At 33.7% G+C, this 16,494-nt stretch overlaps 1 protein-coding gene across 1 annotated transcript; it reads left to right on the plus strand.

Annotated features, from left to right (window-relative positions):
* The first annotated feature begins 11,066 nt into the window (after positions 1–11,066).
* Positions 11,067–14,051, plus strand: LOC108474247 (PLASMODESMATA CALLOSE-BINDING PROTEIN 2-like). Its single transcript, XM_017776193.2, has 4 exons — positions 11,067–11,481; positions 12,296–12,535; positions 12,638–12,671; positions 13,515–14,051. Exons 1-4 carry the CDS (start codon positions 11,427–11,429, stop codon positions 13,780–13,782), a joined length of 597 nt encoding a protein of 198 aa, XP_017631682.1. The 5' UTR covers positions 11,067–11,426; the 3' UTR covers positions 13,783–14,051.
* Positions 14,052–16,494: the final 2,443 nt, after the last annotated feature.

Consider the following 16,494-nt stretch of genomic DNA (forward strand, 5'->3'; position numbering starts at 1 on the left):
TTCCTCCCAGTTTGGGGCCATCTTCCCGCGTTGGTAAGCATGTAAGCTGGCTTCAGTGTTTCATGTCCCCTACTTGAAACTACTTTCCTCTAATCTTAAAGTTATAGTAGCGAGCTACCTGTTAGGCATGGGTCGTATTTTTTATCTTAGTCATTTCTCTGAGTTCATCAATTAAGTCTAGGTTGAGTCTCAGGGCCTCATGGTTAGCTTATTCGTTGAAGTGTTGCGTTTTGTACGATTTTAGACCTATTTTTGCAGGGATGATAGCTTCTGTGCCATAGACGAGTGAGAAAGGTATTTCGCCCGTTACAGTGTGGGACGTGGCTCGCAATACCCTCAAGATTCCTAGTAGCTCTTCCAACCAAGCCCCTTTCTTTTTTAGTAAGGTTAGAATTTTCTTGTTTATAGCCTCCACTTGGCCATTGGTTTGTAGGGTTTTCACTGATTTTGAGCCAATGATATTTGGAGGTCTGTGCAAAATTTCATAAACTTCCCTTGGAATTGTATGCCGTTGTCTGTGATAACAGTGCTAGGTATCCCAAACCCGTAGACAATCGACTTCCACATGAATAACTCTACCTGCCTCTCTGTTTTGATTTCCAGAACTTTTGCCTCGATCCACTTGGTGAAGCAGTCAACAGCTACTTTAATAAACTTTTTCTGTGTCGTGGCTATGAGGAATGGTCCATGGATGTTAATCCCTGTATTGCACAAGGCCAAGGCCTTGTCATGATATAGAGGGGTTCTGCAGGTTGTCACTGTATTCTGGCATTTTTTTGGCAGAGGTCACTCTTGCGGGCTATGTGTTGGACATCTTCGTTGATAGTAGGCCAATAATATCCCTGTTTAAGTATTTTCTATGCTTGTAATCTACCTCTCAGATGATCGCCACAAATACACTCATGGATTTCTCTCATTATATATTCAGCTTCCGAGGGAGAGAGGCATCGTAGTAGTGGATGTGAAAACCCTTTTTTATATAGTACACCCTCTAGGAGGGTGTAATGTAATGTCTTACATTATTTTTTTGTGAGCTCTTTTTGGTCTTAGTTTTCCTCTTTGTCCTGCAGTGTATGGATTATAGGGGTCATCCAAGTTTCTTTCTAGGTTGTAGAGAGCACTTGGGGAACGTCATAGCTCTACGTTTCTTTATGTTTGAGTAGGGTTTTCCTCTCTGCTCAATGGTGATGGAGTATGCTAAATTTTACAGTGCATCTACGTAAGTGTTGTCATTCATTGGGAGCTATCTGACCTCAGCTTTGTCAAATCCCACCAGCAATTGAATTGTCATTGTATGATAACGTTTTAGTGTTATTTTTTTAACCTTGTACTCTCCATGTATTAGCTTCGCCATGAGCTGAGAGTCGGTGTGTATGGTCAAGTTCCTAGCGCCCAATTGACGCCCTAATTATAGTCTAGAGATCAATGCTTTATATTCAATGATTTTGTTCGATGTTTGAAATCTAAATGACAGTTTATATTGCCATTCATTGCCCTCTAGGTCTATCACTAATGCGTCTGCCCCAGATCTCATTTTGGCTATGGAGTCGTCGACGTGAACTATCTAATCTTTTGGTTTATCTATTATGGGCACAATTTATAGGGGTGTGTTTACTATTGGTAGTGTCCAACAATGAAAATAAGTTTTAGTAAAAAATGCAAAGTTAGTATTATTTCTCCGCAAAGTATAAGAATCGTTAGAGTGGTAATTTTTATCCTATAATGTGCCATCATTAAATTGCTAATTTTTGTTATTATACTCATATTACATTATATCCGTGAGGTATTTCACTATTCGATGTTTCAAATTACACTCTATGTTACCTGTTGTGTCTTCACTTCTTTCGAACGAGTATTCTACCATGAAATCTGCCAACATTTGCCCCTTTACTACAGTCTGCAGGGTAAAATACATCCCGAATTTTGCAAGTTTGATGTTCCATTTTGTTATCCTCTCCCAGATTTCTGACTTGGCGAACACTTCCTTCATTGGTTGGTCAATGACCACAATGATTGGGTGGGCCTGGAAGTATGGTCATAGCTTGCGAGCTATAATGATTAAAGTGTAGATGCATTTTTCTATTTTGTATACCTGAACTCGCCATGCTGAAGGACCTTCCTAACATAATACACTGAAAATTGGAAAGTGCCTTCAGATTTGACTAAGACAGCTGTAATTGTTTCCTCTGAGGTTGCTAAGTACAGGTGCAGCGTTACTCCCGTTTGAGGTGACTTTAGCAGTAGGGAGGAAGTAAGGTACTCTTTTATTTGTTCGAATACGGTTGGGCACTTTTTGGTCTATGAGAAGGGTTTCCTCAGAGCTTTGAAAAATGATAAGCACTTGTCTGTCATTCTTGAGATAAACCTATTCAACACTAATACCCTACCCGTGAGGTACTGGACTTTTTTATAGTTCGCAGTGGGGGCATTTTCGTAATAGCTTGAATTTTTTCTGGGTTCGCCTCTAGTCCCCTCTTTAAGATCATGAAACCTAAGAACTTTCCAGCTCGCACACCGAAGGCGCATTTTTTGAGGTTAAACTTCTTACTGTGGGCCCTCAATGTCACGAATACGTCTAATAGGTTTTGTACATGTTTCTCCATGGACTCATTTTTTACAAGCATATCATTTACGTATTGTAACACCCCTAACCCGAATCCGTTGCCAAAACAGGGTTACGGAGCATTACTAGAGTTTACAGAACAAATTGACAAAAATTTCAAACATTTCATATTATATAGCATTTATGTCAAAAACCAATCAAAATCATACATATTGTCCCTCTACGAGCCCTCGAGGCCCAAATTACACATCAAAAACAAATCGAGACTAAATTGGAAATTCAGAAAATTTTTCGAAAACATTTAATATTTTCAACACTACAGGGGTCACAAGGCCTTGTGAACAGATCGTGTGACTCACATGGTTAAGAGAAACTCCTGTGTCTAAGGCCGTGTAACTCACTGACTTGCATTTGTTTAAAAGATACAAGGGACACACGGCCATGTCACCTGGCCATGTGTTGCACACGGCTGAGACACGCACCCGTGTGAACGAAAATAGGCTATTTTATAAACCATTTTTCTCACCTAATAAGGCATGTATCTACAACTATCATCATACATGTAAACAAGCCATATTATAGCATCCAAAACAAGTAAAAATGAAGCCTTAAATATATATAATATCTTTACATACAACCATTATTCCTTCAGGCACCTCAGATGACAGATTATAACATGTGTGTTCATGTATTCAATATATTCATATGTATAACCAACTTATATGCATAATTGTACCTAAGGTTTACTAAGCTAATTTGCATTATTTCAAACCAAGTCACTTACCTACCAAAACATACTAAAACACATGTATATAAATGCACATTTAGCTAACATTTTACCTTTCACTATACAACCATAAACCAACCCACACATTAGCCATATAAGGCAAATATGCACAAACCAAAATGTGCCAAAACACAAGCCAAATAAGTGGCTAATATTAACAAAACTCATATAGGCCAACATTAACTAGAATACCTATACATGCCATTATAACCAAAATCAAAATATCTAAAAATACCGATAGAACCAATGGATAGTGTAATATAACTCTGACAAAATTTCCAACTTGATCGAGCTTCCGATAACCTGAAAAGTAAAGGAAAACAACTACATAAGCAACGAATGATTAGCAAGCTCGTATAAACTTTAATCATATCAATTCATTTCAAATATTAAATTTATACATTTAAAAAATAATCCAAATTTGATGCCATAATACTCATGAAGCTATATTCATCAATTCACAAGGTGAATAAATTCACAGTATCACTTCTACATATTATCCCAAGCTTAGTAGGATTTTATATAATTTTAACTCTTCCAAATTTCTTTATTTTCATTTGCATTTCTTTACTTTCCACACTTATTCTATATGCCTGATACACAAGTCATAATCATATCATTCAATCATGGTCACAAACTAGTGCATTTAACCAAAGCCTTTTTCGAATTGATCACATGATAAGTCATTTCATAAGAAATTGCATAATTTAAACCTTACCACTCTTTCATTAGCACTAGCATATTTCCACTTAAATACTTATCATTTCAATGCATCATATAAATAAACATATTACCATTCAACCAATAACTTGGCATTTGCCTAAGCATCAAACAACAACACTGGTTAGCGTACTTGCACATATTACATATAAATTCAACATTGATAAACTTATTTTCTAGATATGTCACACTTGAGTTTATTACGTCACAACATACATAATTTCCTTGTATCAACATGTTAAAGATAATCACTTATTTACATGTCATGATACATATAATTCTCTTATCGTTTCTTTATAAACATATACCATTCATTTCATTATATCAATATTACATGAACCACTATTTTCATGAATTTCGTGTATATTTATTCCGGTAACAGTTCATAATCATGAATATACATAATTTTCAGGCAAGTTACATAGACATGTATTTTCCATGTCATATTTCAATATATCAAGTAAATATCATTTCCATGTACTTCAGGTATATACCGGTAATAATTCATTTCAAACTCATTTATCTCATATTAGAACTTTGCCCGTTGAATCACTTAAATATTGATAGATACACTTATTTCAAATCAATACTAAAAATAACTATAAGTCTTTCAATATTAATTCCATATGTTACTTACCAAGTCTTTCCGAATCGGAGAATGGCTTATGGATATGAATGCATCGTTTTCAGAAGCCTGAAGGCTGAACTGAAGCTCATGAGAGTTAAACAGAAACCCGTAAGGGTTGAACGAAAGCTCATAAGAGCTGAACGAAAACCCAAAAGGGTTAAACTGAAGTTCAAAAGAGTTAAACAAAAATTGAAACTCATATGAGTTAAACAGAAGCTCGTGGGAGCTAAACGGAAAATAAACACGAAAGTTTGCAATAAATGCTAAACCCCGGTTTACTTGGGTAATTTACCATCAATTCATACTTTGTATTTACTGTCAATTCATCCTTTGCCACAGAACGAATGTACTCATCCTACATTTCACTCGCTTTGAACATTTAATTCAATTTCATAATTTAACAATAATTTTATTTTCAACAATAGATATGAATAAATACATAATACCATTCATCAGTTTAATATATAAACATTAAAGTTTAACCATACGAACTTACCTGGCTAAATTGCAGAAATACCAAGATTCAAGGGCATTTTGGTATATTTTCATTTTCCTCAATTTCCACCCGATGTTGATCTACAGCAAAAAATATGAAAACCAGCTTGAGCTCTCCCTCTTCTCTGTTTTTCAACGAAATTTGGAGAAGAAAAGCCTAGAATGCTTTTTAAATTTCAGTTTGTCTTATTTGATTTCATTATAATTACAATTTTGCCATTATTTCTTTTAATTTTATCATTTTTTTATTCATATGTCACCTCATCCATTAATTCAGGCATATGTATCACTTAAGTCCCTCCTTATTTATTAATCAAGCTATTTAGTCACTTTTTATTATAATTAGCAAGTTTTTCACAATTTTCAATTTAGACATTTTTAATTAATTGACTATCAAAAGGATAAAATTTTTCAATGAAACTTTAATACTACCTTAATGACACTCTGTAAATATTTATAAAAATATTTATGGCTCAATTTATAGAATCAAGATCTCGATACCTCACTTTCTAAAACTACTTAACTGAATAAATCTTTATAAAACACAAATTGCTAATCCAAAAACCTTTCTAAAACCATATTTGACCCGTAAATATTAAATAAAAATATTTATGAATTTATTTGTAGGATTTGGTGGCTTCGAACCACTATTTTTGACATCATTGAAAATCAGACTGTTACACATATATCTCCAGACCGCGGCTTATTTGCTCATTGAATATTTTGTTTACCAATCTTTGGTAAGTCGCACCGTGTTTTTTAGTCCAAATGGCATGACCAGGTAACAGAAGAGACCTTCTTCAGTGATGAAAGTTATTTTTTCTTGGTCACCAAGGTCTAATAGAATCTGATTGTAGCCTGAGAAGGCATCCATGAAGCTCATGAACTTGTGTCCGATGGAGGCGTCTACCAGGCGGTCTATCGATGGTAAGGGGAAGCTATCCTTGGGGCATACCTTTTTCAAGTTGGTAAAGTCAATGTACATCCTCCACTTGCCTGTTGCCTTTCTTACCATAACCACATTCGAGATCCAGTCCAGGTACTCCACTTCCTTGATAAATTCAATTACTAATAACTTGACAACCTTTTGTCTCACTGCCTCTATTACGTGTAGTACGAACTTTCTCTTCTTTTGTTTCACGGGCTTCACTTCTAGGAATACATTTAACATGTATACTATTACTTGTGGATCTACGCCTGGCATATCCGTTGCGGACCATGCGAAGACATCTAAATTCCCCGTCAAACATTCGACCAGTAACATATTTTCTTCCCCGCTCAGCACCAACGAGATCTTGACTGTCTTTTCTTTATTGTTGCAGAATAACTGCAAGGTTTCGTTGTGCTCCGTTACCTTGGGTTTTGTATCTTGATGTTCTTCTCTTACATCCAAATCATCAAAGTTGATGCATTGGCCTGACGAACTCTACTTTTCAGTCAAAGGCTACTTCGCTTACTTTACAGACAGTATGTAACACTATATTGCCATGCGCTGGTCGGGTCACAAAAAGTCGACGTCCGTACTTGTAGGGAACTTTATTTTCATACAATAGATCGTCATCTCCATCTTTTCCATTTGTATGATTGATCCACCAAATATGACGTTAGATGCCATCGGTTGGTCGACCACATAGAATTGGACATACTATGTGGTCGTACATTTGTCGTAACTTAGAGTGACCGGTAATGTGATAGTGCCCCTTACCTCGACATGATGGTTCGCGAAGCCGTATAAAGGGCTGGCAGCAAATAAAGACTACTCTTTTAAACTCATTTTCTTATATGCTTCCTAATATAGGACTTTCATTGCACTACCACTATCGACAAGTATCCTTTTAACTTTGAAGCCTGCGATCTCTACTAAAACTACCATTGAGTCATTCCGTTCTTCGTTACGGATTAGCTCATCATCATCACTTCTGAATTCCATACTCCACTTTTCCTGATGCATCGGTCTCTTCAAGGCACTAAGTGACATCACAACCCTTATGTGTGTTTGCCTCTTCATGCTTGACTGTATCCACTCGTCACTTATGCCTACTATTACATGAATGGTTCCTCGTACTCTTTACTTTCCCTTAGGATCTGGTCTTTGCGAGCTTTGGCTCTAGTTCAGACCTCTCCAGTTTATGAACTCAACAAGTTCGCCATTCTGAACAAATTCTTCTATGACGTCTTTTAATGTAAAACAGTTATCGATCTTATGTCCCATATCATCAGAGAAGGCGTAGCGGTCCCTAAAATTTGTCCTCCTACCTATATTTTGTATCAAGAGCGGCTTAGGAATGATGTCTAAGCTTTTTACTTGGTTAAGAATGTAAGCTCACGTGGCATTAAATGAGATGTAAGCTTTGAACCTACCATGGGGGTGTAACGCTTCACATGCTCTTGCTGGTGCCTCTACGGGTTTCTAAGTGCTTGGGCTGAGGTATTGTGTGGCCTATCGGCCCTAACTCGCAAGGACTAGTTGCTGGGGGATTACCTAGTGCATTGGCTTTATCTATTTCTAGGTTGTCTATCCCCCCTTTGGAAACTGACTCGTGACGCCCTATTAATTTCCTCCACCTCTGCGAACTTATGAGCCTATTCATATAGGTCAGCTAGGCTCTATGGCCTATTATCCATGAATGAGTACTGTACATGGTCGTTCTACACCCTCATGATGAAGGCATCTATTGCCCATTGATCTTTTAAGATTTTTGTGTTGAGTGTAGCCACATGAAACCTCTTTATGTAGCCTTGAAGAGACTCACCCTCTCACTGATTCACCGACATCAGCTTTATGGGTGTATTCATGATTGCTCGGTGAGCTTGAAATCTTTCCAAGAATACTTGCCCTAATTGTGAGAAGTTGCGAATTGAACCTTGTGGAAGAGAGGGATACCAGTCTTTGGCACTTACTTTTAACGTTGTAGAAAAAGTATTGCATTTGGTTGCTTTTGATGCCCCAACACGTTCATATAGTCATGTACTATATAGATAGGCTCATGGATCCCTTTTTCCTTCAAACATGTCTTTAGGCATCTTGAAGTCACAGTGCAAGCTTACTGCTGCAATTTCAGGAGCTAGCTAGTTGTTAGAACAGAATAACCAGTCCATGTCTTGCGACTTAGGGTGCAAGACTTGTACGTCACGACGAAGCTCGTCCATATCATTCATCCACTCCTTCACCTAAATGTTTGGAGCTTCATATTGGGTGGCGGCATTTCTCTGGGATCCGAAGTTGTTAGCAAATGCCTTTCGGTGTAGTTTATCATTCAGCATTAGCAACTCATGTTGAAAAGCATGTTGTTCTACAAATCGTGCTTCTTGCACTGCCATCTGCTCCCAATGATATTGGGATTTGGCATTATCATGACATTGGGATACATGTTCCTCCTGCTACTATTACAACTCACAATAGGGCTCACTATTTTTTCTCGGCCTTTGGGCCGATAATACTAACATTCCCTGTCCCTGGTACTGACATTATCTGGGCCTCCTTTGGCTTATTGGGCGCTTGCCTACGGAACACACGGTCTTTTTTTATCTTGGGACTGACTCCCTCAGCGAACCTCGCACTTGCCAGTCACAAGCGGGGATCCCTTGTAAGGTTCGCGATCCCTTTCGTGGACATAGGTCGCGACCTCGTCCCTGTGAGGCTTACGCTAGTTCCTTTTGCGGGCTTCTCGCGCAAGCTATCTTTGCGAATATGTAACATCCCATGAGGTTCTTAGCTGACTATGCCTGTAGGTGAACATTTTTCTTCCAGATCGAGTTCACCTGAGTCGGAGATCTAGATCCTATCGGTCACTTAGGTTGTCGGTTCCCAAATTCTAACAAATATCATCCATTTTTTCTGTTAAAAACTGACGTGGCTAACGAAAAAACTAGATAATTACATGTGACATATACGTTACCTTATGCTGATGCACAATGACTAGTTTTATAGTAATAATAATAAAAGGATGAAACTTTTAACATATAGACCAATTTGCTCTTTGATCTAATATACATAAAATAATTTACTTATTTTTTTAGTAAAAGAAATAAAATATAATTTAACGTTTAATATAAGAACCTCCATGGTACTTTAACAAAATACCACTAAAAAGATTGATAAAGAAACTTGTATTAAAAAATAATTTTAAAATTTTTCAAAAAGAATACTTGGTAAAAATTGAAAAAGGTGGGCAGCCAAGATGAAACCAAGAAGTGGGCTCCATTGCCAACCTGGTTGGTTTTGAACTAAATGATGCAATCTCTAATTATTGTCTCCAATGCAGTTTCATATAGTGCTGCGCTATGTATATTATTGCTATTCTTTTTTCATTTATTTATTTATTTGTTAGTACAAGCTTCTCTCGTTAGTATCAAAGCAGATTCCTAGTGTTTGAGGCTTTATATTCGAATTTAATTTTATTTAAATATAAAATATGCTTTTTAAATATATAAAATTAATAATATTGTATTAAATAAATAAATATACATTTAACTATTATCTCAATTCCTGATAGATGAATGAATGATGGATTATTCTTTCTAATGCCATCTCTCTTATTTAATTTGTTTTTTAGTTAAATTGAGAAGAAAAAGGCACATGATGCAAAATTATTTGTGGTTAATAAAGGAAAAATATTTTACCATAATCATCATATCTTCATGATTACTCTGATCTACCCTGGATCCTCTTCTTGTCTTCCCACTTGCATTTTGGAGTTAAAAAAATTTTAAGTAAAAAGTTGATTTTAATGAATGCGGATTTATTTTTGGAAATTTATATCAGACGATTTTATCTAAATATTTCGGTAAAACCATGATGCAAAATTTTATATAAAGAATTAAATTGTATTTTTGTTTTCTTTTAATTTTTTTATTAAAACAATTTATGAAGAGAAAAATATTAAAATATATAATTTTTAGGTACTAATAAAATAATGTCACATTATCAATTTTAAAGACATATAAATATTATTCTATACTCAATCAAATACTATATCATCTTTAATTTAATTTAACTTTAATTAAAATTTTGAGGAGAAAATGTTAAAACTATATGTCTGAAAAAAAAACATAACCAAAAATAAATAAAATTTGAAAACTTAAAATCAATCATTAAAAATCTAGAAAAAACACGCAAATAAAAAAATTAAAATTTGAAAAATTATAACCTACATAGATGGTTTTATTAAATTTTAAAATTTGAATAAAAATTAAAAAAGAAAAATTACCCACCTAGAAATTAAAAGGATTAAAAAATGAATGTATAAAAATAAAACACAATGTGAAAGCAAAGAAATAAAAGAGGATTACTTTTTAAAAAAATAAAATAATTTAAAAATTATAAAAACATATTTATTTATTAAAATTAAATTAAATTAGAGAAAATATTGTAAAATTTATATTTTAGGAATAAAAGAATGTATTATAAAAGAAAAGAAAAACTAACATGGCAAATCACTTGGGAAAATGCAAGGGAAAAAGATGAGTTTCCAATGATATTTGAACCGTGCATAAGAATCTCAAATTGAGGATAGGAGTTTTTGATTCTGACAAAATAAATACATTGTTGTCACTCTAAATTATTAACCGTCATACTGATTTGAGGTTCTCATGTATAGATCATTTCCATAATTAATTTTTTTCCAAAGCCGACTTTTAACTCTAAATCTGTATGTGGAATGATAACATTAACCTATCATATTACCTTATTATTACATTCTTAACAACTGATAATCAGAATAAATCTACAACATCATAATAATTTTAGTGAAGAAAACAAACATAAAATCACCGAAATTGAATTTAGGCATAAAAAAAAAAATCTATTAAAAAAAGCCCTCAAATCTGTGTAAAGTTAGATAAACTCAACTTGGGTGGGATTCTGCTGCCCAAAAGTGCTTTTGATTTGCTCAAAGGCTCAACTCCCCACGTCATGAAATTTACTCCCTCTTCCTTTCATACACAGTGAAGAATTTAAATAAAAATAATAAATAAAACAGTGAGTAGCCGACAGCCCATCTTCATCCCACCTTCAAAATCTCTGTACATGTTTTTATTTTTCTTGTCTATATTATCAAAATTTTAAACCCTCCTTTCTCTCTCTCTCTCTCTTTCTCTTTCTCTTTCATTTCTTTTCTTTTTCTCTCCCACAAGTTGCAGTTGCAGAGCTTCGCCATTGTTGTCTTGCTTCAAGCTTTTTCAGTTTCTTATTCACTCTTCTTCAACACCCTTTTGATTTTTGCTCTTCAACCATGGCTGCTTTAGTGCTTCCGCTGCTCATCCTGGCTGCCATTACTGGCCGCTCAAGTAAGCTCTTTTCTTGTAAACAGCCATTTTGTTTTCTCTGTTTGTAGATCTTATCATCTCCTTTTGTCTTTTTTGCCTTTTGGATACTTTTTAATGGAACCTCAAAATATAACTTTTGTTGAATCTTCATGCTTATCAAAATATAAAAATACCTTTTGTTGAATCTTCATGTTTTTGTTTTTTTTTTTTTATTTCGAAACAACACATTTCCTTTTCCAGCTTCAGATTTCACTATTTTACTCCTTATTTATAAAAAAAAAGGGACATTTTTCTGTTATTTTTCTTCTCTCTTCCCATCACTAAAAAAAGTGAGTTTTTTTTTTTTTGATAATATTGTTAGCAGAAATGCCATAAAACATTCTACAACTTTAATATTCCATCAAATACACATTAGAAATGGTAAATAAAATTCTCTATTGTCACATTTAATAATAATATTCTTATAATCTATACTAAAAGGTAATGTTGGTAAAAATATATTTTATGTAGAAATATTATATTTTAAAAATGAGCTATTATTTATTTTCAAAAAGAAAAATGAGTGATCATTAAAAGAAAAGTAATGGTAGTTTTAAAGAACTGCATCAGTTTGTTTTTCTATAGAAGAAATATGTTTTTATGTAATAATATTGTATAAAAATTTAAATTACATAATTACCCCACGTTTGTTTCAAAAAAAAAATGAATTTCTTTTTTCCAACTGATAAGGGCTTTAATTTTAAATTATTAAAAAATATTTTTATATTTTACGCATAACATTGGGAGCATAAAATTGAGAAAATTGAGAAAAAACGTGTGATGTGGAAATGAACAGGTGGCAACTGGTGTATATGCAAAGATGGTGTAAGTGATACAGTATTGCAGAAGACACTGGACTATGCATGTGGTGCAGGCGCCGACTGTAACCCTATCCACTTGAAGGGATCCTGTTTTAACCCAGACACTGTTAAGGCTCATTGCAGTTACGCCGTTAACAGTTACTTCCAAAGAAAAGGCCAAGCTCAAGGCTCTTGTGATTTTTCCGGCACTGCCACCGTTACTACCGCTGACCCCAGTAATTCCCCATCTTTTTCTCCATTTACCATGGCAGTTAAAAAAAAAAAAAAAACCAAAATTTACTTATTTTAATTTATTTATTTGCCTCGGTAATTCACAGGCTATACTGGTTGTGCTTTCCCATCTAGTGCCAGGTATCCTATTACTGTCTCTACTTGTTTCTTTTTCATTTGAAATAACAAGAATGAGTTAGTTAAAAAATAAAATTAAAAATTAAAAAAATTTGAAAGTGCTTATATAATCATTCTTTTAAGAATTTATGAAGATAGGCAGAAATGAGTGAATATTTTTAAAATTATTAAAATGCCAAAATATACTTTAAATAATACAAATATGCACAGTATAATCTTTTAAAAATATATGGAGGGAAGTTTAAAAAATGGAACACACGTTAGTTATATTTTGGACTGTTAAAAGCATTTATCAAAGTTTTGAATCGAAGTTAGCAACGGTAGGATGGTTGGACATGTGGGCCGTGAAATATTAATATAATGTTGGTCCACAGTCAAATATTTAATGTAAAGGGGTTTTCTTTTTAATCAAAGTTGGACCACCACCACCTAAGGAGTAACAAAGGTTTGAACAAGAAAGTAAAGATCATAAGTACTCATTAAAGCTCAGATCACTTTATGTTATTGAGATTGTTATTTAACGTCCCTTATATTTTACATTTTTGTAATGGTGCAATGAGCATTCAACTTTCTATTTTTGGATAAAAGGGATTATTGCTTTTTAGTCCAAATTTATAAGAATTGGAAACAAAAATATGAGTGTGATATGGTTTTTTAATTACATGAAATAAATTCTAAAGAATTGAATACACCAATGTTAAAATACTATTGTTCAGACACTTGTACCTGAATTCGAGATTTGTCTATCCATGTTTTGTCTATATAGCTTGTGAAACATGTTGTATGAATTGTCAATTGTAATCTGATAGTTAGTGAGTTGGTTTTTTTTTTTTTTTTTTGAATCAGTACCGCAGGCACCACCACGACACCAACAACTACACCGTCATCCACCACACCCTCGTCCGTGAACCCAATCAACAACACCCCAACAAGCACAACACCATTCGGTTCGACAACACCTACTGGAATATTGGGAGGAGTTGGCAACGGCTTAGGCCCGTCCGGAACTGGGATCAACACAGATTACAGTACTGATGGAGGATTTAGGCTGCAATACTGCTTCTCTTCCTATGCAACCCTCTTGATTTCAGGATTGATGCTATTGTGGGGTTAAAAGAAGTTACAAGGGAACATATTTTCTGGTCATTCAGTCTTGTTCTCTTCTAGTGTATGGTGTTGTTGATCTAAGAACATGTTTGCTAAGGTTTTTTTTTTTTTTTTTTTGGTTATGGATTTTAATCATTTTAAAAGCATGACTTTTATGGGTATGGAATTTTGGTTTTCTAGGTTTTATGTACATTTAAATGGAAATTGTTATTTTTAGGAGGATTTGGCACCACAAAATCATCCTCTTATTAGTAATTGGCAGTAGCAATTTTAAAACTTCGGCTGTCTTTTTTTTTTTTTTTTCTTAGACTTCTCCATTTGTTCTTTGTTTTATGCATGTTTTAATTACAAATCGAGAACCTTGTTTGGAAAGTAACGGGTAGGGTTATTATTATTTCTAAAATTTATGTCTTTTATGGGTTAAAATTTTAATGAATAGTCGGTTGGGTCTGAATTTTATTTAATTATAAAAATTAGATTATTAGATATGATTTAACTGGGAAATTTATGTAACAATATAATAATTATGGTTTTGATTGAAATAGTAAAATTGAGAGATTAAAAATCATAATATTTTGAGTTTAAATTTTAACTTGTGCAAGTATTTTTCAAAATTTCATACGAAGAAACAAAATATCTATTGCTGATATTGCTTTGTAAGCAAAAGGGATTTTTGGTAAAGATTTCATTGTGTTGAGTTGAGACACGATTGAAAGATGACACTAGTTCATTTTTTTTTTGATATAATACTTAAAATTACCTATAACATTTCTTTAACCTTTAAATAATGTTGAAATTAAAATTCAAATAGCAGACCATCCATTATACCTGACCTTGAGCCGAGCTACCTGCCCAAGCTTGAAGGTCCATTTGAAATTTAGGATGGTCTAAGCAAAAACATTAGGCCTAAAAGATGGGTTTGAGGGGCTCAAGTATGGACACTAAGGTCAAAACTCGACTCGATTTATTTTAAGTTAGTAATGTTTTATGTTATGTTATTTTTACATATTATGTAATTTATATGCTATTATGATGTAAACATTAAAAACTATTAAGGTGGTTATATAATAAATTTTAATAAATAAAAATATATAAATTTATTAAATATTAAATTAAAATAATATAAATATATATTTTTAAAAATATGGGTAGGCCTAAAATAAGTTTGAGTTAACAATTTACAAGTATGGACGGGTCTGGACAAATGTTTAGACCCATATTTCAATCTGAGTCATGCTTGGAAAAGTATAAAGTGTGCTAGTATCACGCACAAATCTAAACCGAACCTTGACCTGACTTATGAACACCTTTACTGTCCATTAACATTTGAACATCACTTAGAAAAAGTGCTGCCAACAAAAATTTGAAGGTTAAAACAAATATTTAGATCTAATTGTTACTGTAATTAAAATTTATTTATTAAATTAATTGGTATAATATTTTTTAAAAAAGATTTGAGTTAGATAATGTTACTTATTAATTAATGATATTATAAAAATAGAGAGAGTAAATTATATAAAACACTATTTTAAAAAAAATCTCAATCTCTTATAATGTAAAAAAAAAAAGGATAAACATTAAAAAATGGAAAACATAGATATTTTGTGGCTATCTTACTCAAATGACCTAAAAAAATAAACAACTACAAAAATGGCCCAAGTTAAAAAATAATCGTTCAAATGACCTAAAATGAATAGTAAAATAGGGTTGGGGAGACTCAATGGTCGGCACCACCAAAAAATCCAACACAACCATTGCCCAATGATTATGTCAGGGGTTAAAAAAATTATTTTTTGGGATGTTAAACACTGGATGGTCGATACCTACGTCTTTTTTTTCAAGCCGTAGCATACTAGTATATTTTTGTACCAGTATTTGAAAAAAAAAATTGGGTTGGGGGACTTAAGTGGCCAGCACCACTTTACAACATAATTTTTTTTTTTTGATGTTGGCATAGTGATGACCGGCACCCACTTTATCAGATAAAAAAAATTGGGTTGGGGGAAGTAGACAGCTGGCTTTAGCTTTTTCGGGTGCTGTGACATTGATGGCTGAAACCATTGTACCAGTCTTGAAAAAAAATTAGGGGTGATAGGGCACTGATGGTCGACACTCCAGTACCAAATTTAAAAAAAAAATTGGGTTGCTGGGACACTGAAAGTCAACATCTCCTTAGTTTATATATATGGAAGCTATTTAGTTGTGATATTATAATTGAACGGGAAAAATTTGTTGAGATTATCATCAAATGGGAGTGTTTGGGTGTTTACTATTAAATGGGGATATCGTATTTGGGAGTGCATCATCAAATTTGTGTGATGTAGTGGATTATAGATGAAAGTATGTGGGAGTGTACAACCTAAATTCGGGGTTGAATTATATACTGTCATGTTTTAACGGAGTTGAATTATATACTGTCATGTGAACTGTAAAAGTTATGCCATCAAAGGTCAGATGACTTCATTCGCCATAAATGACGAACTATGTAGACCAGTTACAGTTAAAGAATACGGCGGGCGAACATAGTTGAAATTACTAAATGCAACGTAGACCTGATTCAAGCAAAAGACGACTAATTGTGGAGAAACTACTATTTAAAATGTTCATATTATCTTTGTATCCGTAAATCAATGTAACACCCCTCGCCCGCATCCGACGCCGGGACGGGGTTCGAGGTGCTACCTGACTTTTACTAACACTTCCATACTAAACAGGGCCA

This window comes from Gossypium arboreum, chromosome 1, assembly GCF_025698485.1.
Source record: "Gossypium arboreum isolate Shixiya-1 chromosome 1, ASM2569848v2, whole genome shotgun sequence".
Lineage (NCBI taxonomy): Eukaryota > Viridiplantae > Streptophyta > Magnoliopsida > Malvales > Malvaceae > Gossypium > Gossypium arboreum.

Excerpts from the sequence above, each read along its gene's own strand:
- LOC108474247 (XM_017776193.2), top strand. The coding sequence starts at position 11,427 with ATGGCTGCTTTAGTGCTTCCGCTGCTCATCCTGGCTGCCATTACTGGC. Across the intron at positions 12,536-12,637 it reads CGTTACTACCGCTGACCCCA|GCTATACTGGTTGTGCTTTC; the intron begins GTAATTCCCCAT and ends GGTAATTCACAG. Across the intron at positions 12,672-13,514 it reads GCTTTCCCATCTAGTGCCAG|TACCGCAGGCACCACCACGA; the intron begins GTATCCTATTAC and ends TTTTTGAATCAG.